The following is a 19,991-nucleotide window of genomic DNA, read 5'->3' as shown; positions in this document are numbered from 1 at the left end:
AAAATACGCGATAATAAAAAAACAAAAACATACATATTTATAATTTGTAAAAAATACTTTCTTACGTTGTTTCTGTTCCAATCTCAAACTTTGTCTACACACACAATACCTTTAATAAACAGTAAAAAACTTGGACGACGAATTTCCAAATTATACTTTTCTTAATAAACAAACATCGTTCTTTGTAACGAATAAGGCTGGGTTCACAATTGAAAAAATAACAGTAACAGTAACAGTAGGTCGTGTGCATAGGATATGAACGCAATGTTTCCTAACCTAACGATTCACAATAGCAGAAAGTTGGTCGTGTGCATGGGAGCGAGGTCGTGTGCATAGGAGTGAAATGAATATATTTTATTTTGGTCGCGTACGCATGGCACAACAGCCAATGAGAGAAGAGCAGGGTGGTTTTTTGGTGGGACTAGAAATATGTTTATATTTATTAACCATATTGTGGTAAGAAAATGTCGAGATAATAAAAGTATTAACGTTATTTTTAAAGTTAATATGTTTATTTACTAACACTGCAAACAGATGTCGCTTAGTTCGCGAAATTTCATTGGCTGAAATTAACAGTAAGAATTTAATTGTGAACCGATTTCGCAGTTCGCACAGGTCTTGTGCACAGGTCGTGTGCATGGCTTTCTATGCACTCGCTTAATTTTTTTAATTGTGAACCCAACCTAAGCGCGCGCATGCGTAAAACGGTGATGAGGGGAAAGGTGGGGGAAGCTGACCAGGCTTCTGGGGCGCAGGCCCGGTTGACGTCATATTTCTTAAAAAATCCTTAAAAGTTGGGAAAGGCAGGGTCTTGCAATGTTACGTAACTCCCCTCCCCCAACCTTTCAAATAAATGAACACAATATTTAATTGAAAAGTTTAAAAAACAAGAGCGACACATCACAGTGTTAAACATTCATCTTATTGAGTATCCATATTTACTGAACATTAAAATTCATAAGATTTGTGAAATAATTCCAGAACTATGCACAACCATCAAGAAGTCATCATCAAGCAGTTAAAAGGAAACATCATTACCATGTTATTCTTTCATTAAAATATGTTAACGTGCTTATTGAAACAAAATTACAAAATGGTTACTTTGTTCTGTTTATTAAAGTTCAAGCCACATTATTTCTATGCTATAATTTCATAAAAACAATGGTGTCAAGCACTGGTCAGCAGTGTTCATCCATGCCTTATCCTTGCTGAGTGAATTTACATCTGCCGTGTTACAATGTGAGAATTTAAATTCATGCCTATCCCAAAAAAATTGCATATTCAAAAAAATCCCGAACAGTTAGAAACACGATCGACGACAATACAAATACAATTAGGTGAACATCACGAAGAAACACTCGGCCTGTTTGGTCCCACAGAACAACAAAATGCATTAATGTCCTGACGACACCTGGCTCTCTGACCCCTGTCGTGACGAGAGCCCCGGGAGTGAACGGGTTCTCACCACAGGGGGCCAGGACCACAGCGGCCACTTGGTTCGGTCCATGTCGTTAAGGCACTCGCTGCCAAACGTGAGCTACGACTGCCTCCCACGCACCGGCGCACGGCGAGCGGGAAGCAGGGCGCTCGGGCGCGCTCACCGCTCACACTCATGCCCGGACCAGACGGCTCTGGGCCACAGCGGGCCTAGGGACCGTGATGGACACGACAGCTGTCGTCAGTTACTTACAGAACAATAGATACATGCTTCTTAGTACAAGAACACCTCAAACAGAACCACTCAACAAGATAGTAAGAATGAGAAGATCCTTCATTACTTTCATGTGATATCTGACACTTGAGAAGAGCGAGTCTGGCCTTCACTGGCTTAGAGCACGAGCAGTGGATCTCCATTTTTCTTTGTTTCAGGATACACTGAATTTTTTTTTTTAATGGAACAGAAATTTTAATGTAAATTTAAGGATATTTGTAAATTTGTACTTTTACAAAATAGTGTTCGCAGTAATACTGGGTTCGGATTCTTACCGCGACATTCATGCTTTGTGTTGTTCCTTTACCTCCAGTAGTTAAAGTTGTTTCGTAAACTATTCCTTGAATAGCTTTCCAATTTCCTCATAATATCCAAATAGTATATTGGTGCAAAATATAAACATACTCAAAACCCGTTAAAGAAATCAACTCATATGCTTGTATTGTATTAATTGCTAAATATTTATAACTTTTTTTTAAAAAACTAGACTATATTATACGAAATATCATAGAATAATACTTATGTGGTTAATTTTGAATAAAATTGACTTAAAAAAAATTGCAAGTTAGAAAACTGAAATAATATAACTGGTAAGTATTTGAGTGTTGAAATCAGTTGTGTTGCAGATGAGACTTTGATGTGGCCTCCCAATAGCTCACCTCACCTTACCCCACCTCACCCAATCTCTCTCCAACCTACCAACCTACCAACCTACCAACCAACCAACACATGAAGTAGTTACAAGCCACAAAATTTAAAAAAATCATCAACAAGCAAAATGATATTCAAATTCTCATTATCAATTTGCTTATGGGCTGAAAAACATTTTAATTGAAAAATATACTTGAAAAACAAAATTAAATATTTGTATGTAAAAAAATATATATTTATGTCAACCAAAAAATTATTTATTACCTTGGTCATTAAAATTTTGGTATAATTACCTAGCTCCTGAGCTGTTGAAGGTTTGGACGCTGAACTAAAATCCCTTTCAGTCGTTAATCGACTTGAGCTACCCATTAAATACTAAACTCATACATACAAATTAAAATTCTTGACACAAAAATCTAGAAATAGGACCAAGTTTCGTTAGCTTCATATATAAATTATTTTCATTTATCATGAACTGCTTTGTAGACATTTCTTTATTCATCAAATTGATTTTTCAATAGGAAAAAGTTCTTAAGTCTTACGATTACAAGTGGTATCATATTCTCAACTTATGTAAACAAGAAATCAAGAGAAACTATGCCTAAAAACTACAAACAATCTACAGCGAAACCATTTTCACTAAACATCATAAACATAAAGTATCATACCTGTATCATTGCACTGTTTACCTTTTAACTGTATAGAGAAGCAAAAAATTAGTCTTGATTTGTACAAAATTTACATATTGTACCAGTTGATTACTTGCAAAAATTGCAAATATTTTTCTTTTTATGCTTTCTGGAAAAAAGTATGCTTGTGTCCTTTTGGTATGACAACTGATCTAGTACTCCTTCCTACTGCACACTTTTCCTCTTTATTTGCGAGTGGTCCCTTTGTACTGATAAACCAGCTGTCTACAGCACATCATCTGACTTTCAAATAGTCACAAAAATCAGTTGAGTAAGTTTTTGTGTTATTCACTGCACACTGTGAGAATGTTGTAATCATACATTGATCATGATGACATAAACTTATCTTATCATTACACCTTGGTACCCTTACATTTTCCTGGTGCCTGTCATTTTCGTACATTTCCGCAAAAACTTTATCAACTGTATTACTCGTGTTAGGCCACAGATTCTCTTGCATCTGTTGCATCAGCCTCCGATATAGTAGGGCCGCGACGTCTTGGCGGGTCGACTCCCTAGAGCTCAGCGACCTTGTAATCGACACGTCCCTCCTTGTCTGCTCCGCAGATAACAACGGCCTGGAAGTCTCCATGCCGTTCCGAAAACATTGGTCGAGAACAATCTCACGTACGGTGCAACACAGCGCAGATCTTAATGATACAAAGATGCGATAATGCTTTACGGTAATTTATTATTTAAAGGTAGCGTACTATTTGCTCGACTGGGCAGCTTAGTTAAACATAGTTAAACATAGATATACAATACTTTAAAAGTTAAGAACTAAATTTGTAATTGTGGGTTGTTGTAGAAAACACAATTAATTAAGACTTGCAGCTAACTCCCTCGCTGATGCTTACTTTTCCATTTGGTTTGGCTGAAATGTGAAGACGATCGACATGACACTTTCACGCACTTCAAGAACCTTACCACTTTTATGCACACGGGTTGGTATTTTTTCCATAACAGCACTCTGAAAGAACCATTTTAGTAATTTCGAGGGGTCCGAAAACCATATTTATAACAAACCATCCTCGCGTATTTTATAGTCTCCTGTTGTTGTGCTTGCTTTATAAACAAGAGAGGCTCCAGGAAGGAAACCCTGCCTAGAACCAACGCTTAAAACTATCAGCCTGTGCGCTGCATTTCCTGTTGCCATTACCTACACCTTCAACGTCACCTTTCTTTTGCCAACATTTCTGAAAGGTTAAATTAGTGTCAACCCAGGATTCATCCATGTCAAATATATTCTTCCCAGTCTCCCTGCACTGTTTCATCTGAGTCAGCTACCGTTATCGCCAAGCAACAACGTCAGATCTTTCGAGAAGAAGCATTCGCTTATTTTGGCTTCTTCTCCACACAAAACCCATTTCTTTGAGTATTTTACGCAGCGATGTCTTTCCCTAACTCCATCCGAATTTTTTCTTTCAAAACTGGCAGTAGTTTCCTTGTCGTTTTTTTACTGCACAAAATTCGTGGCTAGTGTGTCTGATCACTCTTCTATCAAAGTCATCAACTGACAACAAACGTTTCCCAGTTTTTTTTTTGGCTTGAAATGAATAATTAAACATGAGAGGCTGTTTAACGGTCAAATAAAGGAGTGATAAATAAATAATGTATTAATAAACATTTATATATATCATAAAATCATATATATCATAAAATATATATGCAATATATAATGTATATAATGTAATATAATATCATGTAATATAATGCAATATAATGTGTAGCAATATCGGCTACACTTGTAGATAAAACATATTCTAACAAGCGGTGCAGAAAGTTTGGAAAATTGCCAAATGCAAAACAAACAAACCGCGGGTGAAATTACGGGGAATGCGTTGAAAAACTTATAATGTTGTTGTTTGTTTTTTATTTGGCGTCTCTCTGTTGTGTTTTCGGATGCGCGAAACTGATCTTTGGCTTATACCTGTGTATCGCGCAGCTCTTTCGGTTGCATTTGTTAGAGGTACTAGCAGACATATGTTGGCAGCTTCTTCATCACAACACTGGATTACACTACTTCTAATTTCCCTCTACCCACTATGTATTACTTTATTGTATCTTGAACGTCCTGCGTCGGGCTCCATTGTTCACTTCAGACTGAGAGCGTGGCGCCTGATGTTTTTGCTATGAACCGCATAGCGGCTGATGTGCGCGCGCAGCTGCTTCCCCTCTCATTTACTCTTCCCCGCTTCCCCGCAAAACGACACGCCAAGACGTCGCGGCCCTACAGTACATGCCATTATCAAAACACTTGAGTTTCCTAGAGTTGTTTTGACCTGACGTTTGAAAACAATGTTGCATTTTATACTAGATTTCTTCTCAAATGCTGCAATTGTTGAAAATTTTCCTCCACAGCCTCATTTTCAACTAACACATTTTCCTAAAAAAAATTTACTTGTTCGCATGTTTTAATTTATCTGCATTTTACTGAACTAACCCGACCCACTTTATCCTCACAGGCTTCACACCATACCTGGACCTCTTCAATCTGTTTTACTTTATTTAAGCCCATGAAAAACTGTGCAGTTAGTTCAACTTTAAATTCAGCCAATTTGTTTTCTACTTTATCAAATAATTCTTGCTTTGTTTGCACTAAATTTGGTTCAAATTTTTCCTGATGCTGTTCAATTTTTTGTTCCATTTTTTTCCTGACCCTGTTTCATTTCCTGTACCATTTCCACTAATTTCTGTAATATTGCCTCTGACCCTCCCATAACCTCCTCAACTTGAGGGTTTGCTGGAAGATGTTATGGATTGTCGGAATTTTCCTGGAAAACCCATAAAATCCTCACCTTCGTTGCTATTTGAACGACTCAGTTGGTATTACAATATAAGAATTTGCAAACACAAGGCTCACAAAATTTTCAAATATAGACAACCTAACAGTGCTTAGCAAAATACAGACAAATAACAGTTATCAAAAAATGTACCCAGTATTATTTTGTCCTAAAACTTGCTGTTTTGCGACGTACATCCTACAATAGGAACGTCACTGAAGATCTATGTTGGGTTGGTGGTTTAATAGGATTCATGATAAGGAAAATTTTTCTGCTCTATCTTTCCGCTAGTCTTCGTAAATGAAGGGAAGGGGGGAAAGTTTAAGAAACCCAGTGCAGCAAGACAGGCGAGGATTAGCGCTAAAATCAGCGATGGTCTGAAAAGGAAGAGGATTAGGAAGGTTTCGACAGTCTTACAATGACTGTTCAGGGGGAAAAGGTTCCTTTTTCTTTTCCGTGAAACAGAAGTAGCCAATAATAACTTCTTGTAGTGTTCCACAATAATGCATTCCGTAAACATAATTATTATAGTAGGCCTTCAATAAACCAAACCAAAATAATCTACAAAACCTGAAATATTAAAAAACTTTTGAATATGTTATACTGAACATGCAAAATATTCATAAATATTAGGAAAAAAAATTTCACCCAAATTCACAAGGAATGAAAATACAGATTACATAAACATGTAAAGCCCAACGTGAAAATCCTTTTGGCAAATGTTGTAGCATATTTTTTAAACTTAAAATCCTTAAAATGGCACATTGTTTGAGTCGGGACACAACCTATTTTATCGTTGAAGTGTTCTGAGCGTTGTAGTGTGTAGTGTACTGGGGCGGTGTTGAAGTCGCTCGGCCTGAGGTGAGTTTTTGCTCTTAGGAATCAAAGGTTTTTAATATATGAAATATTATTCCAAAGCTGAATTTTCGTACAGTGGCAGAATCTTTCCTAGTAACACATAAACCTTTTTCATTTTGATTTTCCCAGTTCTTAAATAATCAGATTTACAAGGAAATGCATGAAAAGCTATTGCAGGTGTGAAACTAGAACTTTTTCAATGTGTAACACAACATTATTGCACTATTCTCACAAAATGTATTTATTTTAGGATATGAAGAATTTTTTTCTTACAGTAGACGGCTGCTACACTGAACTACCTCCCCTCCGAGTGGCGTCATGTAACCTTGTGACATTAGGAGGCGGACTCACTTAGTTGTCCATTCTGTAATTGTTCATGTAAATACTTTTCAACTTCAGTCAAAAGTACACAATTATCATTACATTGCTACATTAATCACGCAGTCATTATTTTCAAACTAAATTGTATAAAATTTAGGCAAGGGTGTTCAAATGTGTTCATATCAGCATGAAGGTTTGTTAAAAGATTAATGGATATTGAATTTGGCTGACTTATTTTTTTAATTACTACAGCTAACCACATTTGCACACATTTTGTAATTGGCTCTTTTTGACATGATCACATGTCCTCCCAGCATGCCACACCTAGATTTGACTAGTTCCGCTTCTTGGTTATAAAAACATGTCACTTTGCGTGGTGCGAACATTCACAACCAAATACTTTGTGGGAAATAATTTTTCTAACCCTAGTGTGAATCACACATATAATATTTATAGCTGTTTAGCATGAGGTTTTTGTGTTTCCCCAAGCAGTTTGAAGGTGAGATGTCCTCATCTATCACATATGCTCCTAATTTAAGTACATTTTTGGCTGGGATTGAAATAATTGTTACAATTGAGTGAACGTGAACGTGTGGTATGTTAAAGTTTCCCCGGGGCTGTTTTCAGACTCTGAAGCCATCGCCGCAGTTGTTCGTCCAGCTGAGCAAGGTTTTGAAACTGAAACCAGTTCAAGAAGTCGTGTTTGGATTGGCGCTTCTACGTTCTTCAAACCCGGACACACAGAGCTTCGCAACACAGTTTGTGAAAGCCCGCCTACCAGACTTGATACGATCGTACATCGATACTGGTGAGTTCAGCGGTGGCAGTTGTGTGCGTGACATTTATTTAGACAATTTCCATTTATGCATGTTGTAATCTAATCAGGACATTCATATAACTAAATTTAAATTTTGTAAAATGTATCTACATATATTAAAAAAAAATTCTAGTTCAGAAATATAAAATAAAATTTTGACGTGAAATGAATACAGTGAAACTTCCACTAATGGACATTTATAGGATTTTACTTGTTCTTTGAAAAGCTGTTGGTATAAGAATCACATTAAGTTGTAAATATAGAGAAAGTCTGTATAGCTTGCTTGCTAAAGAATAAGGCCTTTAGTTATTAAGTTTACTTGTGGATATGTAGAAGATTTTTATTTATTGTATGTTATTTATGAATTATTTTTGTGTATCATCTGCCACTTAGGAAAATATCAAAATTGTAAAACTCACAAACTAAAATTTTAAAATTGTCATGGGTTTAGAAATATTTTGAAGTCATTCTGAAACATTTTTTTACATACTTTCAACACTTTCAACAAACATGTTGACGTAATCCCATAATCATGGTGTGACAAATACTTCATACACAAATACCATTTTACATCCATCACTTGCGAAACAAATTACATGAACAACTGACTTTCCTTAGGCTTCGATCTGGATCTTCCTGGTCAGTAATGAGGAATAATACATAAAAACACTGAAGAAGCATGGGAGCGATGAAGGTACTGTAGCAAAACAAAATCTGAATAATATTTAAAGTTAAACTCCTTGCCTCCCAGCTAGCCTCACAAACACTACACACAAATACCCATCTGCTACCTGAAAAGACAAATACAACAATTCTCCTAAATTCTGGCCACCCTGAGCACACAACTGATCCTGCAGTTTTGAAACTTGACAATATATCGCTGTATGTTTCAGCATTACATTTCATTCCTTTAGTACAGAATGTTGGCATATTTGTTTTTCAACTCAAAACACATAAAAAATTCTCTTTCTTAGTTACTCTTGGCATATTTCTTTAAAATATTTTCAATCTCATGATACAAACATGTCTTTGGTTCATATTTTTCACACTTTTATTTGAAACTTTCACAAAAATTTACCATGACACAACAAAAAAAAAAGCATAGCTCCTGTTTGCAAAATGTGCAATGAAACCTTCATAATGTAAATTTCCTTGCAAATAAACTTCATAATCGAACTGCTGATGAAAAATTATACATATTACTCATAGCTTAGTCTTATTCCATAACAAAAGAAAACCATGTTCCTGCATCGTGTAAACAAATAGCAGTCATAAAATGCCCATATGTGCATTTACGTACTTAATTAATAACCAAGCTTGAAACAAATAATATGTAAATATAAAACACTAATAAAAATCTATAGATAATTCGGAGTATAAAATAATGTAAAACTATTAAAACAATAGCAAATTGCAAAAAAATGAACCGGTGAGTATTCCGCAGTGTGAGTTGACAAGGCGGCAAAGAAAAATCACGGGGGTGATCAGTCCTGATCACTTCTCCGACCTCGCCAGTCAATCAACACATGAACATACATACACACACACGCACGCACACATTCACGCTGGTGCCAGTGTTTTTTTAAAATTATTATAGAGGAGGGAAAATCTTTCAAAGTCACGGACCGCCTTGAGGGATGATACATGATGGTCGGTAGTGTGGGATTTCCACCCACTAAAAACCCTCCTCTCCAATTTTTCCCGTGAGTATTGTAGCTGGGAGACCGGCCGGTGGCAGTGGCAGTGACTGTGGACGCGGGTGTTGCAGAGAGCAGCTCGAGCCAACAGGACGGAGGCCTCCACGACGCCACGCCCGAGGTCCTGCAGATCATCCTGAGCAGCCTGTTGCACGGCCCCAAAGACCTCTTTGGTGAGTCGCCGGTCGTCGTCGTATCTCCTTCCGGAGGGGACCTCTTCAAACACACGTGGTCATACCGTTGGGAATTCTTTGTGTGTCAGGCATTTCTGTGGACACGAAGGAAGCACTTCTCAAGAGCGTGCGACGAGATTTCCCTCGGGAGCTGGTGCCCATTGTGTTGGCACCGCTGCTCTACCCTGCCAGTGCGGACCTGCCTATGGACAAAGTGAACCAGGACGGGGCGGCCATGACAAATGCAGTGGTGAGTGGCTTGTCGTTTTCCTACATTTGCTCTGATATGCTTATGGTACCATTGTTTCTCATAATATAGATTTTCTGGGGAAAAAATCTTTACAGATAAGAACAAGATTCAACTCTAATACTGAACTTAACCAAACATTTTACTAATTAAATTAAAAATAATAGACCATACACTGTTTCGTTTGTAACTTACTGCTTTGTTTGAAAGTTCCACAGCAACTAATTGTGCACGGGTGAATATATCTTCTTTAGAAAAGCTCTGATGCACTTCTCAGCCTAGTTGTACTGCCATTATGTTTTTTCTCTGATGCAGAAAGGCTCAAAACCGCAGGTGACCACACCACCTTGGTGGTAGTTTTAAACATCGTAATGATTCAAGACACTGAATTAAGGAATTTTTACCTTTACTAGTGTTGCTCCTCAAGAGGGGGGAAACAAGGGATTGAGTTAGAAAGAACACAAAAAACTGTGTTGTGTTAGTCGCACATTTTGTTAACAACAAATAAATATTGAACAATTGCAAACATGTAAAACTCAAGCACTCAAGTGGTCGTGTACTCATGGTCATTCATGGTCAGCCTGGGGCTGTCAACAAACAAATTTCAAAGATTAACAACAAGTTGTAAACTAAACCTAACATAACACAAGCAAGGTGATTGAAAAACATTATTTTCCAGTGTGAATTACAAAAGGAATATGTAATGTTAAAAATAATTAATGTCTTTTAAATTCTCAATATATGAGCCTCAATAAATACTGAACTCACTTGAACATTAAGAAGAGCTATGGCAAGCGAGTAATACAAAAATATGATTTTTATCAGCAAGAAACAAATATTAACATGATTTCTTTGTAAACAAAAAATTTAAACCAACAAATTATTTACAATGTTAAAATTGACTCAAATATTTATACTGCGTATAATACGCCTGAAGGGTGTACATGGTTTCACAAGCCAACATCATCAACGCCCAACTAATTTCAAATAAATCCCTTGTCTCTACGGGTCAATGCCAGCCGAACACTCACCTTGGAGTTTCTGTAGGCTGTCCTGTCTAGTGCTCGCTCCGCAAGTCGTCTCTTCGTAACAGAACGCCTGCTGACTAGCGCTCTCCTGCCCCAACAGCACTTGAGCCGGACTTTGTTGGCGCGCTTCGAGACAGGAACACCAAGTTTCCCTGACGACTGCGACTCCGCGATGCAAAAGAAAAAGGCCACAGCTCTCTCTATCAACTGCCAGCATGTCCGCCCCTGTCACACACAGACCGGTTTGTGTGAACAAGTATCCCGTGGTAGACTCCTTGCATTCGTACGCAAGTACCATGGAAAAACAACAGCTGCTCGAAGGTCTGAAGTCTGTAGTTAAAAAAAAATGGCACAGTCGGTGGCACGTGTACAATATCAGTTAAAAATGCCTGGCTGCAATATCTCCAAATAGCATCGAGGATGTATTTTTACTGCTTTGTTAGTTGACTCCTTGTCCTAGTACTATTGTACATAAAGATAAAAGATAATACAATATTTTCGGAACCCTCTTGGCCTAAGCCTTACGTAATGAATCTTGTCCTTACGTAGATTTCCCTTAACAGATTTCCCATATTAGTGTTCAGTGGGACGTTTTGCTATCTAAGACATTGGTTCATAGCCTAAGCTACAGTCTGAATGTACTTAGTGCTCGTCCCACCTCCGCATTACTCTGGGACCCCTCAGTCAGTCAGAGAACTAGTGGTATGGTCGGGGCCTGTTCAACCTGTATCAGCTCTCGACAAGCTAGTATTCAAGCTGTGTCGCCGTCAAGAGGATGAGGATCTCATGCCTGGTCGTGTTCAGCATAGGAGCAACCACTGCCACCTCAGGACCAACTTTTAACACGATCCAGGACTGTAGAGATACTTTGCTAAATATCTGGGTCGTCCCGTGGTGCTCCCAAGTTCCAGGGCACTAGTGGGCAGTTCTCCACCCGTTAAAGGATGCACCATCCATCTCATCCAAGCAATCATGGACTGCTTTGAGGGGAAAATGCTAAACTGCAGGCTAGGAGTGCAATCATAAGGTCGTTTTGGCTAAGTGGGTTGGCCCGCTTCTAATTCTCCACCGGCGTAAAGCTTACTGAAAGAAGTATAAAAAATGGTGGAAGGGCTGAATCTACGAACAACGGTGGATGTAATTGAAACCTTTCTGGGGGTTCTGGACTCCCGAGTCCCTCGGCCATCAGGTCTCCAGCTACACAACAGAAACAATAGAAGAATCACTGTTAAAATTATAGCTGCAAAAGTGTCTGCAAGTGTTGGAACTGACCATAACATCATTCAAAATAACCTGCAATACAAGAAAACCTGCGCGAGATGAGTTCCGAGACAACTTACGGACACCCACAAAGAAACGAGGCTTCAAATCAGTAAACAGTTGAAAGCTTGATGTTCCACTAAGAAAGAACCTTTTTTTTTGAAAGAATTGTAATGGGCGATGAGACATGTATTCACTATTACGAGCCTTAGTCAAAGAGACAAAGCCTTGAGTGAAAACACACAAGTTCTTTGATGCGGGAAAAAAATTCAAGACCCAGCCATCTGCTGGTAAAGTGATGCTTAAACTTTTCTGGGACTCAAAAGGCCCTATTTTAGGCGATTTTCTTGAAGACCATTAAACAATCAACTGTTAATATTACACTGATATGCTGGATTAAAGCTTTCAATTTGCACTAAAAATCATGGACTTTTTTTTTTTTTTAAAAAAAAGGTGTGACTTTGCTTTAAGACAATGCACAGCTACATACAGCACAGATAACGCAAGACTGCATTCAAAAACTGGGCTGGGAGAATCTTCCACACCCTCCTTACAGTCCAGATCTCGCCTCCTCAGACTTTCATGTGTTTGGTCCCGTTAATTCTGCTCCAATGAAGAAGTCAAGATTCAGGTGCAAATGTGGCTCTGAAAGCAGCCAAAATAATTTTATGCCAGGGGCATATGCAACTTAAGGGAACGATGAGACAAGTGCATAAGTGTTGGGGGGGGGGGGGAATTATGTTGAATAATAGGTATACAGCAAAACCCCTTATTTGCACTTTTCATGGGGACAAAGTAAAAAAGTGTAAAAAGCGGGAAAGTGTAAATAAAGGGAAAAGTATAAAAAGGAGTACAGTTTACCTTATTTAGAATTTTTTTCCTTTTGTTTAATAGCACATACTACAATGCAGGTACAAACACACTAACAACAAATTTTACTTTAGTATTTAATCCATTATTAATTTACCACATTTGACAAAAATAAAAAAAAGAATGAAAGCCAAAATGTTTTTCTGATTACTTCCTAAAAATAAATTTGAAATTTTCTTCTGCTTGCTTTTTTGGCTGTTCAAGATTATTTGCCTCTCCAAATTATAAATACAGTTGCAACCGGCAGGGTTTATAACAAATACGGGCTACATACACATTGCTCACAGTAAAAATTTTTTTAAGAAAAGGCCGCAAATTGTTGAATATTTACCGTCAATAGCGCGCCAAACGCGGAGAAAGGTCATTGTACTCGGTCAGCTGCTGTAACGACGCGGCGGCGCATGCGCACTCTATGCTCCGCCCAGGCTCATGACGCCATCAGCCGCCAACCAATAGATGCGAGCTTAGCGGAAAAAAATATAAGCTCCACCTCCCGTGTACCAATTTTATCCAGTTCTAATACCAGTTTATTGGTATACGCACCAGTTTTCTCGCTGCCGTGACATGTTCAAGTTTACGTTTATCATGATGTCTTGATACCAATAATTAATTATTTACGATCCCCAGAAATAAATGGTTAGTTTAAAAAATATGGCGTCAACTGTACAACACTTCCCAAATTATAAAAGACGTATAAAACAGTTACCAAGACACCGCTCATTTTATCTTGTGAAGTTTATGTCTCGTACCAGTATTTCGGCTAAGTTGTGACATAAATACAGTATCAGAACTTACAAGCAGCCATGTTTGTACATTCATGAGTTTACGTTTTTCCCTCGTGCATTTTAGATTGTCTCCTGCTATAATTACTCGTACTTTTACACGCCTAGGATTAAATTATTACATGTTTAGAAATAAAAGCAACTTTTCATGTTATAAAATATGTATATTTTGCTATTTAAAATGTTCATTGCCTACTAGCTCCACGGTATTTTCTGGTTGTTTATGGTTGTTACGTGACGTAAATAGCGGGATTGATTCGATTTTTGAGACGTAATTCGCGGGAAAGTATTGTATTGGACTATATGGGAACCAAACGGGACCTGAAGAATATAGTGCAAATAACGGGAAAACGTAAATAACGGTAACGTAAATAAGGGGTTTCGCTGTAATTGTATTTTGATTAAATAAACCATTTTTGAGCTACATCAATTTGAATGACCCTACAACTATGCTCTTCCTGAAGCTGACAGTGATCTGAAAGCTTGGTGTTATGTAGTAGCTTTAAGGAGCTTGAATGTGTCCCTCTTGTCCATTCTCCAAACATGGCAGGATAGTTTTAAATCCCCGAGACGGGAATCCGGCCACACGTGGTACGGGTGTGTGCAATGCCGAGCTGAATGGATATGAGTGTGCGGGATCCCACTCCCCGGGGGACATGAGCGCCAGCCACCGAGGAACCAGAACTGGGCTCTCATACTGGAGGCTGTGAGGGTCGTGGTGGAGACACAGCCCGCTGCAATGTGACGGGTTAATGCTTTCTGCAATAAGTTTTTGATCTAGCTTTGCTGATAATATGGCTGTAATCTTTAAGCCGGTGGAGAATTTGAAGCAGGCATACCCACTGAGCTAAGGCGCTACAAAATAAAAAACTGCAGCACAGCAGGGCATATGGAGATTTGGCAATAATATTAAATTGGTTTAAAGATACAACAAATGTATTAGACACCATTTTTTGTTCATAATTAGATTTTTACAATGTTTTTTTTTTCTCTACGATGCACTGGATACTTTTTCCTAGAAAGTAGGGAACATAAAATTAGTAAAATGAGAGTCTATTTGTAAGAATTAATGTAAAAATTGAAGAAAAAAAAATTAAATTAGAAAATAATGTTTTAAGTTTAACATAAGAGGATCAGAAATCACATTATATTATGTTTATGATCAGTTCATGAAGTAATCCAGATGCACGCCTCAATTGGCACCTTCACATTGAGCACCTGTGTCCCTCCTCCCAAGCAGCGTGGAGGAGTGAGTGAGTGAGTGGTGGTGCCCGCAGCACACGGGGTCGCTGGCCGAGCTGATGGCGGAGGTGGGCTACAGCTTCTGCAGCAGCGTGGAGGAGTGCCGCGCCAACCTGGCCAGCGTGGGCGGGGCCCGAGAGCTCACGCCCCCCGCGGTGGCCCGCGCCCTCGCCATGATGGCGCGCACGCACTCGGGCCTGGAGGAGCGGGCCCCCCTGCAGGCCACGCCCTTCTGGGGCCCGGAGCCCACCAAGGACAAGCCCAGCTCCGCCGCCGACCCCACCTCCTGGAACATAGAGGTCTTCGTGCAGGCCTTGAAGGAGCTGGTGCGCATTATATTCTTTAATCTTTCATTACACATTTACTGAGCTGAATCATCTTTTTTTATAGTAAAATTGTGTATTGTTTTTTGCTTATGTACATAAATATTTATTTAAAAAATAAATCGCTAAAAAGTTGCATAAAATAAAATATTTCTTTATCAACTTTTTACCTTTATAAATGGGTATGTTTTGTCACTGAAGGAATCAAAGTATCGTATAGCTTCTAAATGCTGTTGACGAGATTTTTTTTTTTAATTTTCACTAAACACTTCAAAGTAGCAGTGTGGAAATTATTTGGTTTTATCCCAGTTTTCTCGAATCCGCATCTCAAAGTATGCCTCAAAGCCACCCCTCAAATCCTAAACGAGGTTTCAAGAGTCAAAAATGAAAAATGTACTAGAATAAAATGATAAAGATTGCAGGCTTTCATGCCCATTGTCTGGAGTTGCTTGGCTTCTGGGTTGTAGTCATGTCGAAGGCGAAGATAACACCGTAGTTTCGGTCGACGTTGCAGTCACCATCATCAGGGAGCAGTTATGTACTGTTAGCTACCTTTGTTACCTACTCAGTAGGTAACTGCTCCCTGATGGCGACTTCATTGACCGAAACTACGGTGATATCTTTGCCTTCGACATGACTACAACCCAGAAGCCAAGCAACTCCAAACATAAAATGCTTCTTCATAGCACTTGTTTGTGTCTAAGATTGTTAGCTACATTTTAAATGTTGCTAACCTCTACATATATAACTTAACCTTTTGATAAAATGAACAACTACTTGAAGTATCACAATGCCATTTTGCAGAATGATTTGAAAACATGCAGGGAGATTACCCTCCCCTCCACCTCACTGAAACATAGTTTGTTTTGTAGAATTACAAATAGTTTTTACAAAATATTTTTTTTTTTTTTGGGTTTCATAAACTATCTTAAAATTGTACATAAGATCATCTCCATAAATTTCTTAAATTCAACCAAAAAATTAAAATAACGCACAGTTGAATCATTAAAACATGTGTTAGGTACTAAATGAAGCAGTACAACTCTATCTTTTGACATAAACAGGGCAGAACCTACACAATGTGTACATTTTTATTTGTTGTAATAACTAAAGTAAATAAAAACATGGGAGGCGGGACTAACCGTTTATTAAACACATTGTAACATATCTTCAAATACCATTAACAATTATTTCTTGGCCTAACCTGTAAGGTTTCTATAATGTTAAGTGTAAACAAAAGAGAATATGGTTAATAAAAGTAATATTTTTCAATTTTGTTCGGATGTTTACCAGAAAACCACATTTTACTCCATTTGAAAAAAAATAATTTTTGTGTCATGTTAAATAACAAAAGTAATATACATAAAATATACTGCTTTTCCTGTAAACAAAGCCATCCTATCTTTTTTTTTTTTACCCACCAAATAACCAAAGAAATGATGATATGAGACGTACAATTACAGCACAAAGAGCAACTTAACACGTTTGTAGCGCTCATAGTAAAAAATATGTTCGAGAGATGTTCAGGTGAATGGTCTAAATATGTATTTATTTTACTTAATACATATATATTAAAGGAATATTTTTATTACAATATTTTTCTTAGAATATTTTTCCTAGAATATTTTTCCTCGAATCCTTAATATTTTTACTTGAATCCTGAATCTTTCAAATACTGGAGATTCGGTGGGATAAGGATTCAAAGATTCGACTGGCCCATCCCTAGTTTTATTGTAAAAAGTGCCAAGCAGGCTTTCCTTGTAGTACTAATTAATTATAACTATCTACAAACGGTCTCCAAAGCATTATGTTTTTAATTACATAGTTTCAATTCTGTGACTGATTTTAGGTACTTATTTACAATTTACACCAATAAGAACGTATGAATATATTGATAAATAAGTTTTGTTGGTGGTATTTTTAATTGGATTTGTGGGGTGGCTTTTGTGTGGCATGAACTCAAATTCACATAACCATATTTTCTTGAAAATAATGCAATTCTGAATACTATAATGCGACTAGACTTTTTGGTTATGAGTTTATGGAAAAGACTGTTCCGAATGGATGTAACAATTCAAATTCATAGTATTTAAAAATTTTCAAATTGGGTTTTTTCCAGAGCTTTTTTTGGTGCCACTTTCGTGAGTAGAATAATTTACATGGTTTTTTTTTGACTAGTTTGACTCGATTCTTTTGACTCCAAAGTATAAATACTAAATTTGGCTCGACTAGTCTCAAAATTTTGCCGGCTCATGTATCTCTAGTTTTAATAATTAGTTCCAATAAAAAAATAGGCACTTTATTTAATGAGTTTCTATTTACTTATGTTACATTTCTTTTAAATTCTGGCCCTTACATAGATAAACTAAATGTTGTTAACAGTCTCAGGCTAATCAATTGTGGAAATGTTATAAGTATCCAAGTCTTCTTTGATATTTGAAATCTCAAAATTGGTCACATTAAAGTCAAATATAACAGTGGTAGTTAATTAAAGATAAACATTTGGGCATACCTATTTATGTTTGTGTGTGTTTGGTTTACTGCCGACTACGTAATCCCTTGAAATTGTCTATTCGTTGCGTGAATGCTATGCCAACCACAACCACACCACAACATTTTTTGTTGTAAAACTTAAGCTATTTTTTTTGCATTTCAAAACTTGTACAGATCCTCTCTAAAAAAATTTTACTTTCCATGTCAGTTTTAGTGTCATCTTTAAAGTAGTCAGTAATAGTTATTGAAAGGAATAATAGCGAGTTAAGTTTTCACATTTTTGTGCTGCATGGCAACTTTTCTTCCAGTCTTGTAGAATGGGATAAGCTCCAACTCTGCACTATCTCATTAGCATGAGCTCTCCAGATTTGTTACTGTATATAAGCTCCATAGGTTAGCATTGTTACATGTCTGCAGGAAAAAAAAAACCTCAGTTGTTAAATTTAAAATTGATGCCTTAAAACCATGACCATGTTCCAACACAACCATCACAGTGTCCATAGACCTGTTGATACCCGAGTCTTACGGTAGTCCCCAAGTAGATTGCAGTGCTGGGACCCCAAAATGAAAAGCCATCATTATGCTCTTATTAGAGTGTCGCCCCTTGACGGAAACACTGCTCTCTAAACAGTGTCACCCCATTACTAGAACTCTGCCCTCTATAGATTGTAGAGCTGGGCCGATCACCTATTTTGCCGATCATGCCGATGCCGATCATCTGCTGCTGATCTTGCCGATCTTCTGAGCCGATTAGAGCCTTTCAAGTACCTCTGATTACACGTTGCTTTTGACGGATCACTATAAACGGTGAAATATTCCCAGACAAAACTACTTTTCATTGACATGATTACTTAAAAATCACGACATCATAAATTTCACGGACTAGCGATTATACAGGTAAGCCCGGAAGGTCTTGTCAAGCTTCTCAGACACCAGCGTGCAGCTGGGTTAAGGCCAAGGTCATGTGACGTAAGACGTAACATCTACCGAGGCTTACTGCGCCTTGGCAGCAGATGGATAAAAATAGTAAACTCCCCATTATTCGTGTTCATTGGGACCCGCCGATGCCCGGATAATTGAAATTCTGTAAAATAAATAAATAAATAAATAAACCCGGATAATCGGTTAACGGTAAGGGCCGCCTTCGAATTGTTGTCTCGGCTTAAAAAAATACGGCACTGCCTAGCCAATAGTTCACGGTCATTTACAACAGCCGAAGAGAGAAAGATAAGATCGTGCTGACCTTGTACACATAAATTTTGGGTAGCTCCCCACCCCCCTCCACCCCTTCGACCAGCCGAATGCCAGCCAGACACGTCACTCGCCAGGCGCCTGCCGTGCGTTGGCGGGCGGAAAGTAACACAGCAGCACGTGAAACAACATTCAAACAAACGGGAGACGGGAAGCAGAAGTCAGGACATCCCCCTCAAGTTTAAAGAGTGACAAATGTGACAGCTGAAAGGGAGGGGGGGGGGGGGGGCGACACAAAGGGTCGGTACAAACAGCGTTGCAGAGTTGGGCGGCTCACGCGATGGCTTGTAGTGTTTGCCGGCCGCCGGCCCGCGTGACGTTAATTTTAAGCGCTGACAACTTTAGCTTCTCTTTTTTTCTGCACTTTTAAATCGTCCCGGATTATCCGATTCCCGTATTAGCGCGTCACGGATTAACGAGGATCTACTGTGGGAAACAAAACTCTTCATCAACCAGGTTTTTATACAAAAGAAAGTTAAGCTCTATTTCCCGCTAAACAGGATAAGAATATTAACTTTGCTAAACAAAATTTTCAATAGGCCATATTTAGCGATAAAAAACTAAATAGATGAATTCCCGAAGAGTAGTTGTTTACTAACCACGAGACTACTAGCGCCATTAATCCGTACGAATTCCGTCGCGCGACGCGCGTCACTTTAATCTCTGGCGTCACATAACCAACCTAAACAACAGTCGCCATTCGCCATTCCGGTAATATTAACCGTAAATGGTAAACAAATACATAGTTTTAGGTTCGTAAATGATAAATAACTTTGCAAATAGTATAATGGAAAA

At 38.1% G+C, this 19,991-nt stretch overlaps 1 protein-coding gene across 3 annotated transcripts in view; it reads left to right on the top strand.

The window, feature by feature from the left end:
• LOC134533664 (CCR4-NOT transcription complex subunit 1) overlaps positions 1-19,991 on the top strand; it is a 238,302-nt gene that overhangs the window by 18,045 nt on the left and 200,266 nt on the right. For all 3 annotated transcript variants that reach the window (XM_063371211.1, XM_063371210.1, XM_063371209.1), the window contains exons 3-6: positions 7,641-7,821; positions 9,599-9,700; positions 9,790-9,950; positions 15,165-15,455. In XM_063371211.1, coding sequence (XP_063227281.1) covers positions 7,641-7,821; positions 9,599-9,700; positions 9,790-9,950; positions 15,165-15,455 — 735 coding nt within the window. The remainder of the gene's footprint in view (positions 1-7,640; positions 7,822-9,598; positions 9,701-9,789; positions 9,951-15,164; positions 15,456-19,991) is intronic.

Source organism: Bacillus rossius, chromosome 7 (assembly GCF_032445375.1).
Source record: "Bacillus rossius redtenbacheri isolate Brsri chromosome 7, Brsri_v3, whole genome shotgun sequence".
Classification (NCBI taxonomy): Eukaryota; Metazoa; Arthropoda; class Insecta; order Phasmatodea; family Bacillidae; genus Bacillus; species Bacillus rossius.
Note: the sequence above shows the minus strand (reverse complement) of the source record. Positions and strands in the feature narration are given on the sequence as shown.